Source organism: Ptychodera flava, chromosome 5 (genome assembly GCF_041260155.1).
Source record: "Ptychodera flava strain L36383 chromosome 5, AS_Pfla_20210202, whole genome shotgun sequence".
Classification (NCBI taxonomy): Eukaryota; Metazoa; Hemichordata; class Enteropneusta; family Ptychoderidae; genus Ptychodera; species Ptychodera flava.
The window spans coordinates 25,058,380-25,077,394 of NC_091932.1; the positions used below are offsets into that span (position 1 = coordinate 25,058,380).

The 19,015-nt window shown below is 36.3% G+C and overlaps 1 protein-coding gene across 1 annotated transcript in view; it reads left to right on the forward strand.

The window, feature by feature from the left end:
• Positions 1-18,423, forward strand: part of LOC139133356 (short transient receptor potential channel 4-like) — a 35,875-nt gene extending 17,452 nt beyond the window's left edge. Inside the window, exons 3-10 of the mRNA XM_070699910.1 lie at positions 8,587-9,069; positions 9,654-10,032; positions 10,992-11,134; positions 11,590-12,251; positions 13,141-13,339; positions 14,032-14,202; positions 14,631-14,672; positions 15,560-18,423. Coding sequence (XP_070556011.1) covers positions 8,587-9,069; positions 9,654-10,032; positions 10,992-11,134; positions 11,590-12,251; positions 13,141-13,339; positions 14,032-14,202; positions 14,631-14,672; positions 15,560-15,901 — 2,421 coding nt within the window. The 3' untranslated portion in view covers positions 15,902-18,423. The remainder of the gene's footprint in view (positions 1-8,586; positions 9,070-9,653; positions 10,033-10,991; positions 11,135-11,589; positions 12,252-13,140; positions 13,340-14,031; positions 14,203-14,630; positions 14,673-15,559) is intronic.
• Positions 18,424-19,015: the final 592 nt, after the last annotated feature.

Here is a 19,015-nt window from a genome sequence, read left to right on the forward strand (position 1 = left end):
TTCGTTGTAAACAGTGGGTTTGGTCAAAGCATGGTGGCGAAAGGATTAAAGATTTGAAACATATCATTCCTTCAAACGCTCAACATCACTTCTTTTCATGAAATAAATCCTTCCTCGGCATGCTCGACTTAAAGCAATAATTTTAGGTCCTGTTACGTGACTCAGACCGATATACACGGACAACTATTCAGGCCAAATGCTTAAATATCGTACATGTATTATGTAACGCTAGCAAAATCTTCGTACAAAGAACAGCGCGATTGAATTCTATAAAGGATACCGTAAATCGTTGGTCCAATCACTTATTTCGCAAAAAAAGAGAGCGAATGAAGTTCAGAAAGATTACGTGACATAAAATAAACCAAGATATTTGTAAAACGAATAGCCATCGACGCATTTCGATTTGAAGTTGTCTGTGATTAAACAAAAACGTATTGCAGGCCTTAGTATATCCACAGGCGACTTGCTGATTCCTTTTCTTCCGACCTTTCAATAGTTCACAGTGCTTCAATTCCGAGCAGAAGGCACTTCGGGGACGGATTTTTGGACAAGTGGTCAAGTACAAGTGCATACTCATTTTCAAGCCTGCAGAACAAGTTGTTTCATTTTCGTACTTTTGTAAAGTTGACGCACGTATTTTTGTTAACTGCACGTTTAGGATGCACGTCGAAACTGATACCTGTATTCTATATATAGTTATATGAGAGGGAGTGTACAGATATTGTACAGTGGGCAAAGGTAATGCCTGTGTTGTGTTAATATCGAAACTACATTCGTATCGAAATGTTTGAAGTCACCGAGGATTTTAAAACTTCAACTAAACTATTAAATGCAAGTCGTGTGAAAAGAGAATTTTAAACCATACATGAAGCGCAAGGTGTCTCAAATATTACATTGGTGGAAACTAATCCTCAATTTTAGTACCTTAAATACTTTGAAAAGATTTTCGTTATCACCAACCTTTCGTCGTCAATGATTAAACACCGGCATTATCTTTTATCAACAAAATATCACCGCTCGTCATCCAATACCGCTTTTGTTATTATTATCGTGATCACTGAAAACAATACCACCAGCACAATTATCGACATTGTAGCTGTATTCGTCGAAGGAAAGATAAAAATCGCGTGACAGACACTAAACTACAAGCCTTTATGTTCTATCGATGAATAGAAATCTCTGTTAGTTTAGAAACCTAGAAATAGTTGTAATAAGATATGGAGCGCTGCTATAAATATTTGTCCAAATTTCTTATCTAATACTCTTTTTACAAAATTATTGATAAGTTGATGCATACTGCAACAAAACTTCACACAATCTACAGATAAGGGTATATTGGAAGCATTAAATGTTTAAATAGTAAATTATATCATAAACGCTGCACGGAGGTTTATACGGTTGACGGACGAAGCCTGACTTAATATATTACTATTAGCATAAATATTCTGCACAGCTTCCGTACCCTACAGCTATTGTGGTGAGACGCCAAAGGGGAAATATGTGTTTCAGTATCAATACATTATTTTCAATTACGCGTCATGAGCCTGTTACTGCTTGCGCCAGGTGCATCGCATTGCAAATATTATACATAATTTTCTATCCGACAAAACAATATATGGAAATGTTTAAGAGATGATATCTACACGATTGCATAGAAGAAAACCTGAACTAAAATACCCCCGAAGTCAGCAACTGCCAGCACCAAGTTTTCAAATTCACATTAGAAAGTTCTTCCCCTAAAATAACGCACAGTATAATCGTGTCAAAGATTCAAAAAATAGAGAAGGTTATAAAGCCTGTATCGAAAGAATCTTGAAACTAATTAAATATTTATCAAAAATGACATCAAACAACGCCTTTTTGAAGGCCAGATGGCACAAAAGAAGAAATCATAAAATATGCATGCAAGTAAACGACACCGTTTACTTTTATAATAAATAACAGGATGCCAAAATCATCAGAAATATCGCATATCTCTTAAGGAAACCAAAAAATACTTCTACATACGTGCATACCTTGTCAACATAGATAGAACTATTATGTCCGAATGACAAACACACAAATGTCAGTCTGTACTCCCAAACTAGTATGTTCAAATCTGGAAAATGATAGAAAGCGATCAATCTTTGACCCTCTTATTTCAAGCTAAGAGTGATAGATGTCATTATTAAAGCCAAAGACGAACAGTTGAAAATATCAACTATCCGTTTAGGCAATTAAAATAGAAACCAATCGGACCATGGTGTAATGATTCGTACCTTTATCCCGGAGGAACAACGACAAGCAACAACAAAAAAATAATAGTGCAAGTAAAAGGGCCGCTGAGCCCTTGACATGCACGGTATTGTAAGACAAATCACGCATAGAACAGTTCCAGTAAACTAAGACAAATCATGTGGTCAGGGTCAATGGCCGGCCATATTGAACAGCGTTGTTGCCAAGGCATTCAAATATCACCATGGGAATCAATTGCATCTCCATTTGCAATTTGCATAACAAAAAAGAAACCTGACATCTAACGTACCCTTCGTATCATTAATTAATAATATATTAAGGACTAAATGATGTCAGAACGATTGTGATAAGCCCCGTAAATTTGCAGTTCAGCAAGTTTATATATGATTACGCCTTAAGATTTCACGTGGAAGGCTTTATTCGATACAAACGCTATGGAGTACACGGGATTTACATGGCACTACTAATATACAACATCTCCATTCAGTGAAACCAAATCAATGACCTCTAAGATAGATTCACCTCACTTTTATGTTTAATGGAGAGAGGAGTTTTCCTCTCGGTCTCTTGAGTTTTGAAGCACCATAAAAGACTTCCGACTTAATTTTCGAAAATAATGAAAATACGAAGTCATGCAAAAATTTGGAAATGGAGGTTGACTTTAATAGTAATCGATATCTCTAGAGATGTTGTTCTACTGTCGATGCTTAAAAGAAATTGGTCCTTGCAGTTTTAACTTTTGCTAGGGGCTTATATCATTGTGTGACATACCTTCTACATTGGCCGTCTATTCATAACCCAAGAGGTTCAGAACCGATGATGAAAAGTTGAGTATCTTGAATGTTATTGGATATGTCTGGACCTACTGAGCCCCTCAATGTTGTAGATTATACAATATTGATAGGGAATTTTGGTCACTTTATATTTCTGAAGTGAGAGGTGGAAACTCGCTGATTCTTTAAAAGTACATGTGTTACTTTGACTAGCGTTACGGACAGGGTTTGATGAATAAGCTCATCTACATATTTGTAAAACATTTGTTACATAACCATAAATCAATTCCGAATTCAGCGAATAAGATCGGGCTTTCGATTTACACGGGTCACACCATGGTTGATTTATTCTTGAAGTAACCTGAGCGCCACACACTGATTACAATTAATGGAGAGGAGTTTTCTCTTTTATTTGAATACATTTTTGAATTTTAGTTCTTAAGCAATATATAAAAAACTAATTAATTTCCTGAATTGTTCTTGGACAATTGAGGTATATTTGTCATACTTAACTTTCGTTACGCTTGAAATTTGATAAGAGGCCACATGGTAGCACCTCATTTGCATATTTCATTAATTTGGTCATTAAGTCATAGATCATAATTAAATGTAATAAATTTAATCGGACTTCTAAGGTACATTGATCACACATACATTTAATTTAATTGATATATTAATAGGCTTTGAATGAATAAAGTTATTCGCAGAACAATTTGTTGCATGTAGGTCATTTATGTGGACTAAGGTACATCACTAATGATAAGATTATTTATGAGTGCCATTTTAATTATTAGCTCATTTGAATATTTAATGATTTTTGTAATTGGATCGTATATAATAATTGAATGACCTGAGTTTATTCAGAATTCTTGGGTACATTGTAGGCAATACTTAGCTTTTATTTAAGCTAAACGTTGAGCAAATGTTTGATAAGCAGGGCGAGTCCTTGTTTGCCTATTTCGCGAATATGTGTAATTTGACCACATATAAAAAAATTCAATGCACTGATTCATTCGTGAGCTATATTGTTGTATATGCTTCTATTGGGTTTTGTTGAAGTTTAATGAACGGAACATAATAAGCTCGTTTGCATTCATAAAAGTGGATATTTTATCACACGGTAATCTCTAAAACCATAAGAAGAGATGTGTAAAAATCCCAATTTTCTTCTCTTTGGCAATATGATATATATTTGTATATTTAGATCCACTCTGAATCATTATCGACGCTCACAAAAGAATGCGACAACCTACTTGATTGTGATGATGAGAAGTTCAATCATGTCACAGAATAAACTTTATAGAGCATTTTAAGTTAACAGTTGAATAGAATTTGTAACCTTTTGAGTTTAGCTTTCTTATCAACCATCAATGCAAAAAAAAAAAAAAAAATCCCTTACTCATTGTCACAAATCGAGAGAGATGTAATATATGAGATGACCAATAAACCGATCAATTGAGGGACCGATTTTGCCGTACCATCCGGGAAATCGATGAAGTGTGGATGATGTGGTGGTCTCTTATGATGAATTAATGACGTTCTTGACGAGACAGATCGCGAATTAAAGTGGGAGGTTAGGGATAGAACTTCGATTAAAATCCCCCAAGAGATCTGGGAAGTGTATTAATGCGGCGTGACGACAAAAGTCCCGAACAGGATGATTCATTTGTCAGTATGAATATGTACTGATGACTCCAATTAAAGATTTTTCAAACAATTGTCACTTTGAAGCTAAAATCAGACAGTTTAGATATGCGGGAAATAGAAATGTTATTTTAAAGTTACATCAATTTCAATTTGCAAATCTGTCTCAATGGAGGATGGAATATGTCTTGAACAATTTTGATTTGATTGACACAGCACCATTCCCGGTTGTTTTTGTCCAAATTAAAAATTTCTTGTATCTGCTTACATGTATTTCTCCCACATCTCGTTGCTCTATTTACAGCTTTTCCGACCAGTTTGCATTGTAAAACTGTATAAACTGATGGAATAAAATGTCAACAGTTTATCAAAATAAAATCACAAACCTTGCAAGTGTTCCTATGCTTATGTCATTTTAAAACACACATCAACGTCAAAGAACATTGCCAATGCCATATAATCATATGTTGCCTGTCCGGCAAGATTCAACCATCACGGAAAAACCATAAAACGAGCTCAATATATTTTGAAATTCGGATTTCCTATGACTCAGTCGACTTCGTACTAGTAGAAAGCCAGGCCCTGTTTCGTTTGTGGGTAGTTGACTCATAATTGGAGGAAACAAGTAGATGGGTCGCGTGGAGAAGGGCGATTAATCGACATCGAGACTTTGTTTGTGAGTGCCCCTGTCATGGAAATACACACACACCCGTAAGACTTGCTGATTCATTTTGATGAAAATTTAATGACATTTTAACCCATGGGAATATAGGGACGATTCTCTGATAATTGTCAACTTCAACTTGGATAAAGATGTCATACTTCACACATGTCATACTTCACACGTCGGGAGTTAACTTTGTTACCCAATGAGTAAAAACAAAAAAGCCTATAGTAAGAAGAATGCACGGCATGTAAAGTGCAGTCTCGTGAGTGTGATGGATTGTTGTAGTTCATACACAGGTGTTATGCCATTACAAAAAGGGTGTACATCGAGCTTTGTCAAGTAATCTAAGCGCAAATAAAACTAAACACTGCAACGTCTATGCGTGAAAGACAATTTACATAAACTTGTTCCAAACAAAGACAACGATACCTGCTACGATTTGCTTTTGATCGCAAATTTTGAGATATCGTGTCAGTACGGAGTCGCCTTGTCGTAAAGGCCAATAAAAATTGTTATTTAGTCAAAGTCATATATATGATCCACGTCATAGGGAATAATGTCAGAAACTTCCAATTTTAGGAATAAAACAATATAATGAATAAATAATGTCCATGTGGAGAATTTTAATAAAAATGTCATGAGGTTTCCCGTTCACACTGGCATTGCTATGAGCTACTTTTATCAAGCTGGTTTGTCTGTTAATCTCCCAAAATGACGTTATATGAAGTATTCAGAGACCCAATTAAGTGAAAGATAACGACATCATTACAGACGGACGCGTGCAAGTTAATAGGCAGTCCCATAATCATGATTGGCACTTCATGCATATTTCACGGCGGCAAATCTATTTATCATTGATCTTCGTTGAATCAGTAAGAAAAGCTCCAGAAGCAAAGAAGGGCAAAACTTCAACGGTTGCCACGAGACTAATCATGCCCCATCGACATGAAAGACTGTGAGAGTATCACCCCGAGACGTTATGCCTGATTGACGACCTACTTTGCCACATGGGATTACAAGAGGGATCATTTGATTGAAGTAGATAACTAGAAATCTTATTCTTATAGAACTACGGTGAATGCAAGTCTCTGAGATAACGTCTTCCCATAAAAGTTATAAGAATTTGCAATTACCTCGTTTATCACAGTCCACTCCTTGATTACATAGTATAACGCTCCTCTCCTCACATGATCCTCACATATCATCAAGAATATAAAAGTCAGGTTCGATCGGAAAGTATGATAATTCGCATGTTGTTAAAAACTTTATGCAATAGAGAAGCCAGCATTTTAAGTAGCGAGAGGCGAACTTACCTGGTTGCAACAAAAGTCAAATAATCTTGGCTCCTATCAACAATCGTACTTGCGTAAGCTATTGTTTAATTGATTTAAGAAACGCCTGTTTTGTTCCACGTTCATCCGCATAGTTAACGCGACAGGAATTCTTGCACAGTGCTTTTCAATAACTCTGACATCGCCATCACTTATTACAGTTAATTGTACCTTTGGGAACCTCTGTCTAATAGACAATGCTGCAAAACACGGCCGAAACAATTGAATCATTACGACTCGGCCAATCACGGTACACGTTATGGTGGATCTGGCATATTAGACATAGCCGGTCGACTAGGAGTGGTTTTCCTCAGACACTAGCCCACACCCACACAAAGTGCAAGTACGCACACACTCTGATCTAGCGGCATCTTACTGAAACGTTGAAAGGCTGAAAAGGACGATTCCTAATGATGGCAATTTTCATCATTAATGCGCAAAAAATATTCGCCCGAAAAGTTTGACCAGACTAATTTAGAATTAGTCTGACAAGAATCGTGAAAATGAGTTTTTTATATTACCCATTGCTCTAGGTCAAGGTGAAATAACATATACGAGAGCGACAACGTTTTAATTGTCTTCATGACTGTCAACCTTTTAGTGCAAATTTCAAAGGTATGTATGCCAAACAAGATACACTTTGCAGACGACATGGTAAAAGATGAACAGTGATTTGAAGCCAGTTATGATTGCTTTCGGATTATTAGTTATGGGTGCGCATGGGCAATAGATTCGTCGATCGTGAATAAGGCAAAATGCTTTATAATAGCATGTCTTTCGTAATATTAATAAGGCCACGGTATTCTTGACGAAATTGAAACTTATTGCAAACGTTTCTTTATAGTCGAACCTATTATTTCTCAGATTTTGATTTTTACATAAACTCTAGATACTTATTAAATCATTATAGCAAGAAAGTTTGTTTTTAAATATTTTTCCGAAATTTAGTACAACACATCGTGGACGGAACAAAACACTTTTAGAGTGAAATATTCGTTTTAATCCAATTTTATTCTGATTATGATGACACATATTATCCCTGATTAAATTATTCTTACTGCTTTTCCTATTACCGCCGTTGGTATCAATACGGCTAGAGATAATACAATCCAAAATGAATGAACATTAGTATGAGCATGGCAAGTAATTTCTGAAAAAAACTAAAAATTTGTATGGAAGCAATGAATAAAAAGAGCCTAATACAAGAATATGACAACTATTTGATACCATAAAACAACACTGTGATTACAGAAAAAATAAAGAAAATCGACCGCCGAGATCTCTAGCTTTCACGAAGTTAACACTTTTAAACTGTATCGCGGCAGAAATTAAACATAATTCGAATTATATGGGATACGGTAGAAAAAATCACTGACCTTTATCAATTATGTCAAAATTTCGAAAATGCAATATACCATAAAACGATATTGACTATAGGAAAAGTTAGTGTTGGAGCGAAGATAAAGTTGTCAAGATGAGATGAGAATACTAATGCGACGCAGTTCAACGACTTGAAAAGTTACATTACAAAAAAAAGACATCAGTGGACTGACAGTAAACTGACAATTCATGCAAAGTTGGAGAGATAGATTGACCTGCCAACTCAAGAGATAATCTCCAGTCCTAATTTCAGTTTGTAAGATAAGTTGAAATTCGCCTTTGAAGTATCTCACCGATGCGTTTAACAGAACATGAATAAAAATATGAGCTGTGTTGTGTAGTAATAGGCGATGTGCCATTAGTGATAAAGCATATCCCTTAAGGCTCTTAGGTTAAAGAAAGTCATTTCCGGAGGGCAACAATAGCAGATGAAAGCTTGTCTCGTGAGTCATCAATACCGACATCCCAACATTATATGAAATCAAAAAGTTCTAACAATCTACATCAACCACTAATTAAACAGCGATAACATAAATTAATGCTATCTTGGTTACAGGAGGGCTTGAATTGCCACGCCCAAAACGATGACTTCCATGAAGACATGACGCCCATCATATTAGCCTGTCATCAAAACAATTACGTCATCGCGAAAATGCTTCTGGATCACGGTGCCCGAATTGATTTCCCTGACCAGTCAAACGTATTGAACAAAGAACTTTCTCTCGAGCAGTCCATTGGCACGATTAACATTTACCGCGCGGTCACCAGCGAGACATATATTTCCCTCACCAGCGAAGACCCGATACATCAGGCTTTCAAACTGAGTGCCAAGATGTCGCAGCTGAGCTTCCAAGACTTCGAGTTCCGCTCAGATTACGTCGAGATGGCGGACAGGTGCTCCCAGTACGCAGCTGATCTCTTGGATTTCGTGAGGAACGGAGAAGAGCAGAAAATAGTCATGACGGATGGTCGAAAGGGAGAGGTTGACTCCGACAAGCCAGCAAAAGTCGGTGAAGCATTGAAATATGAGCAGAAAAAGGTATAAATATTCCGTGTGGTTGCATGCAAGAGTCGCTACAAAGCGACATATGTATGCATGCACATCTTACAGACACGACAAAAATAAATCATTTTACTGTACCTGCACAGCATATAAATCACGACCTTAGTTTACACTATGTGGTTAAATATTCTCTTCACCAATACAGGCGGTATCATACCTTATTAACACAGTCTAGACACAAAAAAGTCTACCATATTTTCAATATTAGATGAGTTAATCGGATCAAAATGCTTTGTGTTCCTCCAACATGCACTCGGGACGCAAATACAAAATTTATCTTTATATACCATTGTCTTAACAGCATGAATTGGTGACGTAGACATAAACAGAAATTAAGTACCGCTTTCAATGTATTTAAAATATTGACAACGAGGCTTATAAAGACATAGTTATAAAATATATTATGTTTCAAAACCAGGTTTCTTTATGTTTGTTGTTTGTCATAATTCCATTCTGTATGTTCGACCTGTCGTTCCAAACAAATCACTGTACCATTTTTCCTCTCTCTCTTTATTATTTTTAACATCATCTGTTTGTTTTGATCGCCGCATTCGATGCAGTTTGTTGCCCATTCGGTCTGCCAACAGTACTTGACGGAGAAATGGTATGACAGGTTCTCGAGATGGCGACGGCAAACAGACCTGGAAGTGTTTGTACAGGCTTGTTTCATCGGCTTGTGCTATCCGGTTTTCTCCCTTTTTCACATCCTCCATGAAAACTCCTACTTGGGCAAGTTCCTCAAAGCACCTTACATCAAGTTCATTGCTCACATGGCGTCCATACTGACGTTTCTGATCTTATTGACGCTGCATCTGTTCTACATAAAACCAGAAAAAGTGAGCTCAGACAGCAGTGAACAAGGTGGATCAACGTCCGCTTCTCTACTCATCAGCATTGTTCCGCATCCGGTAGAAATTCTCATCATTATATGGATATTAGGTGAGATGGCGTGCTCATGTGTGTGTGTGATTGCGCATGTGGCATTTTGACAGGTTGATACATTCATACAATAGGAAAAGCTGATACAGACTGATAAATAGAGTGATTTTATTAGAAAGAAAACATGAGTGAGATTAAGTTACAATGCTCCTGGCAGACAGATCAGACTCTTTAATTTTTACATATCTTTTCTGATCCGCAAAAAATCTGGCTAAATTTAAAGCCCTTGGAGTAAGAAACATGTTCACCGTCGAAAATCGAATTTCTTCTCTTCCTGTAGAGTTAAAATAGCGAAGACAGCCACTTTGAATGTCAAATGTCGGTAAATGTTAGGGTAATTTTTTTCTTTAGTGCAGAACTTTGCACGGTGGCACCTGTTTGCTATTATTGATATAATGAGAGAATCGTTGAAAGCTTCATTTTTGGAAAGTTTACGCAAGCTTTTTAAGTCTTTCACTTTCTTGGCGCGCACTATCTTAAAAGGGGAATTGAGATTCGAAGAGGTAAGCAAAATGTGCGTTGCATCTGACATCGAAAGAGGCAGGACAGCGCAAGCTACAGGCACATACTTGAGGCACTCACTGAAAAGATACAAAAGTGGGTGTGTCTGTGACCATAAAGACAATGGATTTTGTGTTTCAATTGCAACAAATGTGTTAGATATGATTAACCTGACAATACCTTGCTATTTTTGTGGGTTCTTACGATTAAAATGAAGATAAAACCACACTGAACGGATTTATTGATAATACAATAGTAATGAAGGAATCCGCGCTGAGCAAAAACGTACTATTAATGAGCTAAACCAACAGGGTAAGCCAAATGTTCATGCTTGGTGGCGCTTCACTTCGACCTTAACCGACCAATGAACTTTATTCTGCGTAATTAAACTGACAGTCAGTGCAAATATAGAATTTTATGCATAAAAAATTCAATGTCTTGATTACATTTTCCACTAGCACTGACCTGGGGAAACATTCGACTGGTATGGAGTGAAGGATCAAGCTACTTGAATTATAACAAGCAAACCAAAATATTAGATACTGTTACATTGGCCCTGTTCTGGTCTTGGATCATACTGAGATCCTACGCTGCCGTGAAGGTCAGTATACGTAACTTGACATAGAATTGTTTATATATATTTATGTCTGTCTATCTATCTATCTATCTATCTATCTATCTATCTATCTATCTATCTATCTATCTATTTATCTATCTATCTATCTATCTATCTATCTATCTATCTATCTATCTATCTATCTATCTATCTATCTATCTCTTTATCTATCTATCTATCTGTCTATCTAATATCTATCAATTTATCTATATCTAACATCTATCTCTCTATCTACCTAAAACAGATGTACTAGATTATCCCTATCTCTCTACATATCTACCTTTCTATGTATCTATGTATCTCTATGTATTTTTATAAATAATAACATAAATTACTTCGACACTTAGAGAGAGAGAGTTAATTGATTTATTTATTTATTTATTTATTCATTCATTCATTTATTCATTTATTTATTTATTTATTTTTTATTTATTTCGCAGACGTACATGGAAGATTATCTTCCCCATGGCACTAATATTACAATCAATGGTTCGCTCGCAGACCCTGTGATGGAATACGCAGGTAGCAACGGTCGATTGTGCGTCATACCTCCGCATGGCGAAGATGTATTTGTAAATCTCGTTAACGAAATAGATATGTTGAAGGATACCAATGACGAAACAACGTCAGCTCTAGAGTGCATCTTGCAAGACTCGCTCCTTCAGTTGAATGACAATATGGTGTGTACGACTGCAGAGGGCGATGGTAGCCGAAAACGGCGGGCAGCCCGCGTAACGTTCAGACGAAAACCTTCTACCTCGGGTTATAGCCCCGCCAAACCCGCTATGGCGGCAAGTCTTTTCAGTATGTCAGCAACGCATCCTATTTTGGTTGCTGAAGGCCTTTTTGCTCTCGCCAAGGTCCTTAGCTTCTTAGGACTGGCAAGGATGATGGTTGCACACGTACAGATGGGACCAATGCAGATATCGTTCGGTAGGATGGGAGGAGATATAGCGAAATTTCTCGTCATATTTGCGTTGATATTAGTCGCTTTCTCCGTTGGGATGAATCAATTGTATTATCTGTATTCATATGAAGTCGACTACCTTTGTCAACAGGGAAACGTGGACGCTGAAGTTTGTGTTGAGCAGCCGTACAAAAGGTAAACTTTAAATTTGCCTTACACGCGTGGGAACCTCGGGTCTTTGAAAACTGGCAAAACATTACGAACCATTTGGACGAAAAAGGCTTGTTACACACCAATCTAATATCGAAGAATTATTTAGATGTGAATTTTTCAAAACCCCTGTCGTCATATATAAAAACGTTTTAAGGTCGTACGCGCCTCGAAAGTGAAAGACTTTAGCTTTTACTCATACTTTCCTGAATGAAACTTTCAATAACTCTCTTTCAAAATCAATAGTAAACGTCGGGGGTCACCATGCAAATATTGAACTAGCGAAACAAATTACTCAAGAATTACCGATATTTGAATATCAAAATTGCCGCCATCCCTGTGCTGAACTGTATGAAGAAAAAATAAAATTTTCAAATTTCGAAAAACTACGCCGGTGAAAAATTTTCTTACACCAAGAGCTTTAAAATCAACCCCCACAAGTGGTATATCAGAAAAAAATTGAAAAAGGGTGAGAGTCCGGATATCTGTCCCCGAGGCGCGTTCTACCAAATCATTGAATTTCTCTTTAAAGATCCTGTAGCTGTCACTTTTGATGACACCTTTTTTGTGTTCAATGTCAAGTAAACTGAATTGTCATTGTTGACAAGTGCAATAGAGATATCGTGTTTGCAAGCTCTATGGTGGGAGTTTTAAACATATTTCTGGAGTAGAGCAAAGAATTCGCAATTGACACATAACAAAAATAGTGGAAATAACAAAACTTGACGGCTGATATTCCCGAAACACTTTATTCGACTTTACATCATCATTATAATAATGCAAACCAATGCCTTGTTTCATTTTAAGATTATTTGTAATTTTGCAAAACCTCTCTTTTCATCCATTCTCACAGTATTTTTTCTCTCTTTTTCAGTCTTCTTAGCTCGCTGGCTGCTTTATTTTGGACTGTATTCGGCATGTCTGACATTCGAAGTCTGGACATGACTCTCTCCGACCGCTGGTTCACTGAGGTCATTGCCAATGTTCTCTTCGCTCTGTACCAAGTCTTGGCTGTGATCGTGCTGCTGAACATCCTTATCGCCATGATGAGCAACACCTACCAACGCGTCGCGGTAAGTCACGGGTATTGACCAGCATGCACTGTAATACGAGAAGACGCTGTTGTCAATACGATGCTATTGTGATTTTTGTTATTTCTTGAAACTTTAACACATACTTGCAATTGGTAGGAGAAGCCGTGTTCTAATAAAGGTTATTCCAAAGTTTTACTATAACGCTGCTTTAAAATTTAAAAGCTAAAAAGCATAAAATTGTCAGAGTAAGTTCCTGCCTGTACAGTTTTTATACCATAATCCGTGTCCAGATTTTGGCAAGTTACCCATGTTTATTTTATTTACAGAAGAATGTTTATGCCGACAGGAAATGATAACGTTCAAATCTTAATCACCCTATTTTTTGTAAGAATGATCATGAAAGTCATATATTAAGATGTATTTCCTTGCTAAGATGTCTTCCCATTTCTCAGCAGTTTTCATGTTTTCACCATCACATTTTCTTTTAACTTAATTAATTCAGTGAAATTAATGAAAGTTAAAGAACACCGCTAATCAACTACATTAGCCACCTCTAATCAAAGACATTGAGTATTTGATTAGCGTTGGCTCTGATTTGTATTTTGTATATCTAATATTGTGCGTATAAATGTTATTTGAGTTTGCGGAGAAGGGGAATTGGTCGACAAACTTGTCCGTCCTTTCTCCTCTTATAACATCATCTGTATTCCCTCTATTTATCACCTGTCCAGGACGACGAGGACATGCAATGGAAATTTTGCAGGTCACTTCTGTGGCTATCGTACTACGAGGAAACGGCGTCTTTGGCGCCGCCATTTAATCTTTTACCTACTGTCGCCAGCATCAAACGCGCCGCCAAGAGGCTTTGCAGATCCAAACGATTTTGCAAGAAGAATAAGAAGGTAAGTTGATGAAATTTAAGTGGCCTACGCCTTGAATTCTTCGGTGCTATTTAGAGAGATTGATTGATCGATTACTGTGTTTCTTTGTTTGTTAGCTTATTCTTTAGTTAATTTATGAAGTGCATGCTTAAGTTTGCTTCTACCAATTAAATATGTTCATTAGTAAAAAACCCCGACCGTATCATTCTAAACTTTTCAGAACAAGCGGGAAGGTTTCATTGCAGCTGAAGCGTAGATCTTACTGCGAAAACGACAAAAAGGGTTTGGTCGTCACGATCATCACAACTGATTATGTATCAATTTGTTGAATTACGCTCTTTTCCTGCGCTATAAAAGACAATTTATACGTCATAAGTCGATTGGAACCTTTATTTTGGTAAGTCTACCTTATGAGAAAAGGATAAACAAACATTTTCGATTTCTTGCAGGTGAGAAATAAATGCAAAGGCGGAAAAACGTCTGAATACAAGGTAGGAGTTCAATTACAAGATCTTTCAAAACTTGTCGGTGACGTCAGTACTTTATAACCGTGTCTGGTCGAATTCACTCCAGAGAGAAGGAGTCTGTGGCATACATTATTCAAAAATATATAAGCATTGAACTCATGTACATGTAGATCGCACAGTCATGATGGCAACAATATGCCGTAGTGCTATGTACATGTCAACCTCTGGTAACCAGGGTGATGATTTTAAGTTTATTACAGTTCTATTAACCGTTTTTCAAAATACAGGCACGTGCTTGTGTATTACTATATTACTTCTACAATGCGACGTTATACCTGTAATTTCTCAGACATTGTTAAGACTAAAGTTTGACCTATTTGAAAGTACGGCACTGTAATCGACAACTCAAGGTCCTGATAAGTTAATACTCCTATAGCAGTTCATGGTCGATCGACCATCGATGATTTGGCAGAGATGGGATAATATCCGTAGAGAGAACACTTTAAGAGACTCAGTTTGCTCGGTTCTGTTATTAGCAGTAGGAAACCTGCAATGGTTTTCCTGAATTCTATCGGCCGATTCTGGAATTATCGATACTATCAGATATTGAACCATCTTTAAATGTTCATTTGAATACTGCTGATTCAATCATAACGGGCAGCAACTGAACTTTCTCATCTGTAACTCTCTAAAGACACTGGGGCGCATCTTCACAGTATGCCAGTCATCCATTTTCAAATTGTTGATAATGCGAGCTCTCAAGAAACATGCCAATAAAGCTTTCTAATTCTGCAGTTAAACATGGTTACTACTACCCCTTTTTACAACATGGTTAATACTAACCCTTTTTATTACATGTCGATCAATGCAAAAATAAGGCGAGTAACATTTGTATCTTTATACGGAACTAGGATACCATAAAGACAATAGTGGAACGCTACGTGTTCGATAGACTGGTCGCCGAAGAAAATCCGCCGGATGCTTTTATATTACAGCTGAAGCAGGACATGTTTGGTTTCAAAGATGACATGTTCTCTACCCTTGGTCACATGGATGACAAGATGTCGCAGATCCACCATTCCGTGGACGAGACCGCCGAGCCTGGCGAAAAAGCCACCATGACCGACCTGATGAAAGAATTCAGTAACGCCCTCAACGAGTCGGGACCCATTCGCCCAGAGGCGTTGCTGGAGAGGATGGGCGAAGGAAACAATGAGATAGCTTTCGCTGAGTTTGAATCTGACGAGGATTAGCGCCCTCACAGCTGATGTAGCAAGATCCAGTAAGGCGCCAAACCAACTTTTGCGCTCGCAATAGACAAACAATTAAAGCCAAATCTAGCGTAATGTCAACGTCAATCAAATTTGTATTATTGATCTACGATCGATAGTACCCTAAAGTGTCAAATGTATCGGCAATAAAAATATCGTCGGTCCTCTTTTTCTATATTTTTTCCAATTACTTAGTTTGCTTTAAGGCCGCAAACCTGCAATAATTGTGAAAGGATTATACAAAAACATAAGAAAACACCATCATCGTTAAAGCCCCATTAACTGTAACTCTTGAAATTTGTTAACCTCAAAACTATATCTGCCTATTCCCTCCCAATTTTTTTTGAATTTTTCGCTCTGAAGGGATATGGGCTTTTACTGCATTAGGAAACCATTTCTTCAAGTTGTGAAAATTTTTGACAAATAAATTCAAATTTTAATGTCATTTTGATTTCCCATCATTTTCAAAAATTGCCTAATTTTATAAAAGAACCAGAACATGCAATGTCTCAGTTGAAAACATTTCTCCCTATGCATTACATTGGACTCCTCTGTGCCGTTTATGTGAAGATTTTAGTGCAGATATGCACCTGGTATCTACGGTTTTTGCTCTTCCCAATGGGGCTGCGATTTATATGATGTTTTGGCAAACATTTAATCGCAATGTAATCTTTATCTTCTTCAAACTTTATTGCATATACAGTCCCAGAGGATAATAATAAAAGTATACATGCACACTTACATAAGTACAGGCTCTCAAACTTATTCTAGCTTGAAAGTAAAATCATAAAAATAATGCTAAAGATACAGCTATTGGGGTATTTCTCATAATTTAGGCTACTAATGATAAATTATTTAGTATCTTATTAATATGTTACTCATATGTAACTATCATACTGTATCACTTCAATAGCTGTGATATATCAGATTTCATATATTGTAACAATATATGAAATCTGAAAAATATCAGATTTCATATATTTTAACAATATATGAAATCTGAAATATCAAAGCTATTGAAGTCATCTTATGCTTCTTGCTTAACCCTTCAAATGACGTGATTGTAAAATAGAGTGACTCTTTATCATAGATCATAGACAAGATACAAAATGAACTGATGAAAATATTGATTCTCGTTGATGTACGGATGCTTGTTTTTTTCACAATATTATACCAGCATCTGTATGAAATAATAATATTTGGTATATTCCATTTGATATAAAAATTCAATTCCGTAAACTTTGTACAAAATGGCTGTAAGGAATATACACTATTTGATACTTACTTACTTCATTACCCAACGAATTTACAAAAGTGATAGCATTTTGTTGTAAAAGCTGATTAAGAATAGTCTCTCCATTAACCCGGGGAATTATGATGTTATTTATCATTGGACTAATTCATTACGAAATTATGTTTAGCCGACAAATTGCTTCAAAATGAAATAGGTGCGGTTGAACAATAACCCAAAGGCAAATGCGTAATGAAGGCTATTGGAGTGACAATAACTTCTAGCAGAATATATGATGTCACTACCTTCTCAATAGATAAAAAAGATTTTATGTTTTGATTTGACTTATCATGACTGAAAGATGTGATTTTGTTTCGTCCCTTATATTATTAAAAACGGATGTAAACAAAAAAAAAACTTTAATTCAAAACCGACGCAACAAGAACAGGTACAAAAAAGGTATGCTTTTGCGAGACATACGCATGTATAAATGTTGACGCATAATTATGCCTTTTTGAAGAATGTGACTCGGATTATTGAAATGTATGTGAAAAGTTGACAAATCTTATCACAAACCCGCACTTGTCAATTTTAAAAACTACCATACTTCTTTCTGCTCATATTCTTTTAGTTATTTGTATCTATACTTTCTTCACAAGTTTAGAATAAAGGATTTCAATTGAAGACTTTCCCTATGGGAGAGAGTTTTAGCAAGGTACTGTAATGTACACTAACCAAAACGTGCCATTATCTCGTTACAGTTAGAGATACAGTATACAGTACAGAACACAAGCGAATAATTACAACCGCTGTCCGTGTAAACTAATTTTTACTTTTTTGCGACCAATAATTATCAAGATATTGAAACGTATCATTATATTAATAGATGTTGCATTTATCGAGGTAAAAATATTACCTCTAACGAAATGATCACTTGCGATAAATAAAGCAACGTATTCCATTACCGCACTATTCAAATGCGGCGCATCTAAGATGGCAAAGAAACCCCCTCATACTATACATTTTCTCAGAGCAGGGAATATAAAGTTCAATATTGTACCAGTAGTTAACTCGAGTGATTAAGGAGTGTATATTTGATGTACAATGCCTCAATTTTGCTATAATGAAAAAAATAGTTAAGTCAAAAACTTGATACTGTTTTCTGAAATGTATAATTTCACTTGAAACAGGAGTATATGTAGAAAAAAACGACGATTTATTTTGCATTATTAATCGTCTTTCTAAAATGAAATTGGTTGTAAAACTGACACTCAAAAAAGCGATTAAAAATTAAAAACATGAATAGCGAAATTAAAATGCCTCTTTTTCGAAAGATAAAAAATTTATTACCAAACAAAATAGTAGTTTTGTTATTTAGTATCTAAAGAACATTTTTGTAAAAATTTCAGATAATTGGACTAAGGCCAGAGTGGAAAACTTGTGATTTGCGTACATTTGCATAAATTTACACTTCTTTATCACTCAACTTACAACTGCTTGACAAGCCAAAAGGTGAACCCAACTAATATTTTAATGTCGGGTTAAAAAATTAATTAAAATTAAAAGAATATTTGTAGGAAAAGTGAGTGGTTTTGAGCAAAATACTCCCCTTTCAAGTGCTAGTGCTCTCTCTCTCTCTGTCTCTGTCTGCCTGTCTGTCTGTCTGTCTGTCTCTCCCTCTCTCTCACACACACATCACACTCTCTCTCTCTCTCTCTCTCTCTCTCTCTCTCTCTCTCTCTCTCTCTCTGTCTGTCTCTCCCTCTCTCTCACACACACAACATCTTTTTCTTCCCACATAGCGCTCTTTAGTTCGAAGGTTGCGCAACGTCCAAGAAAGAGAAATAGTTGATATTTGAGTCAGG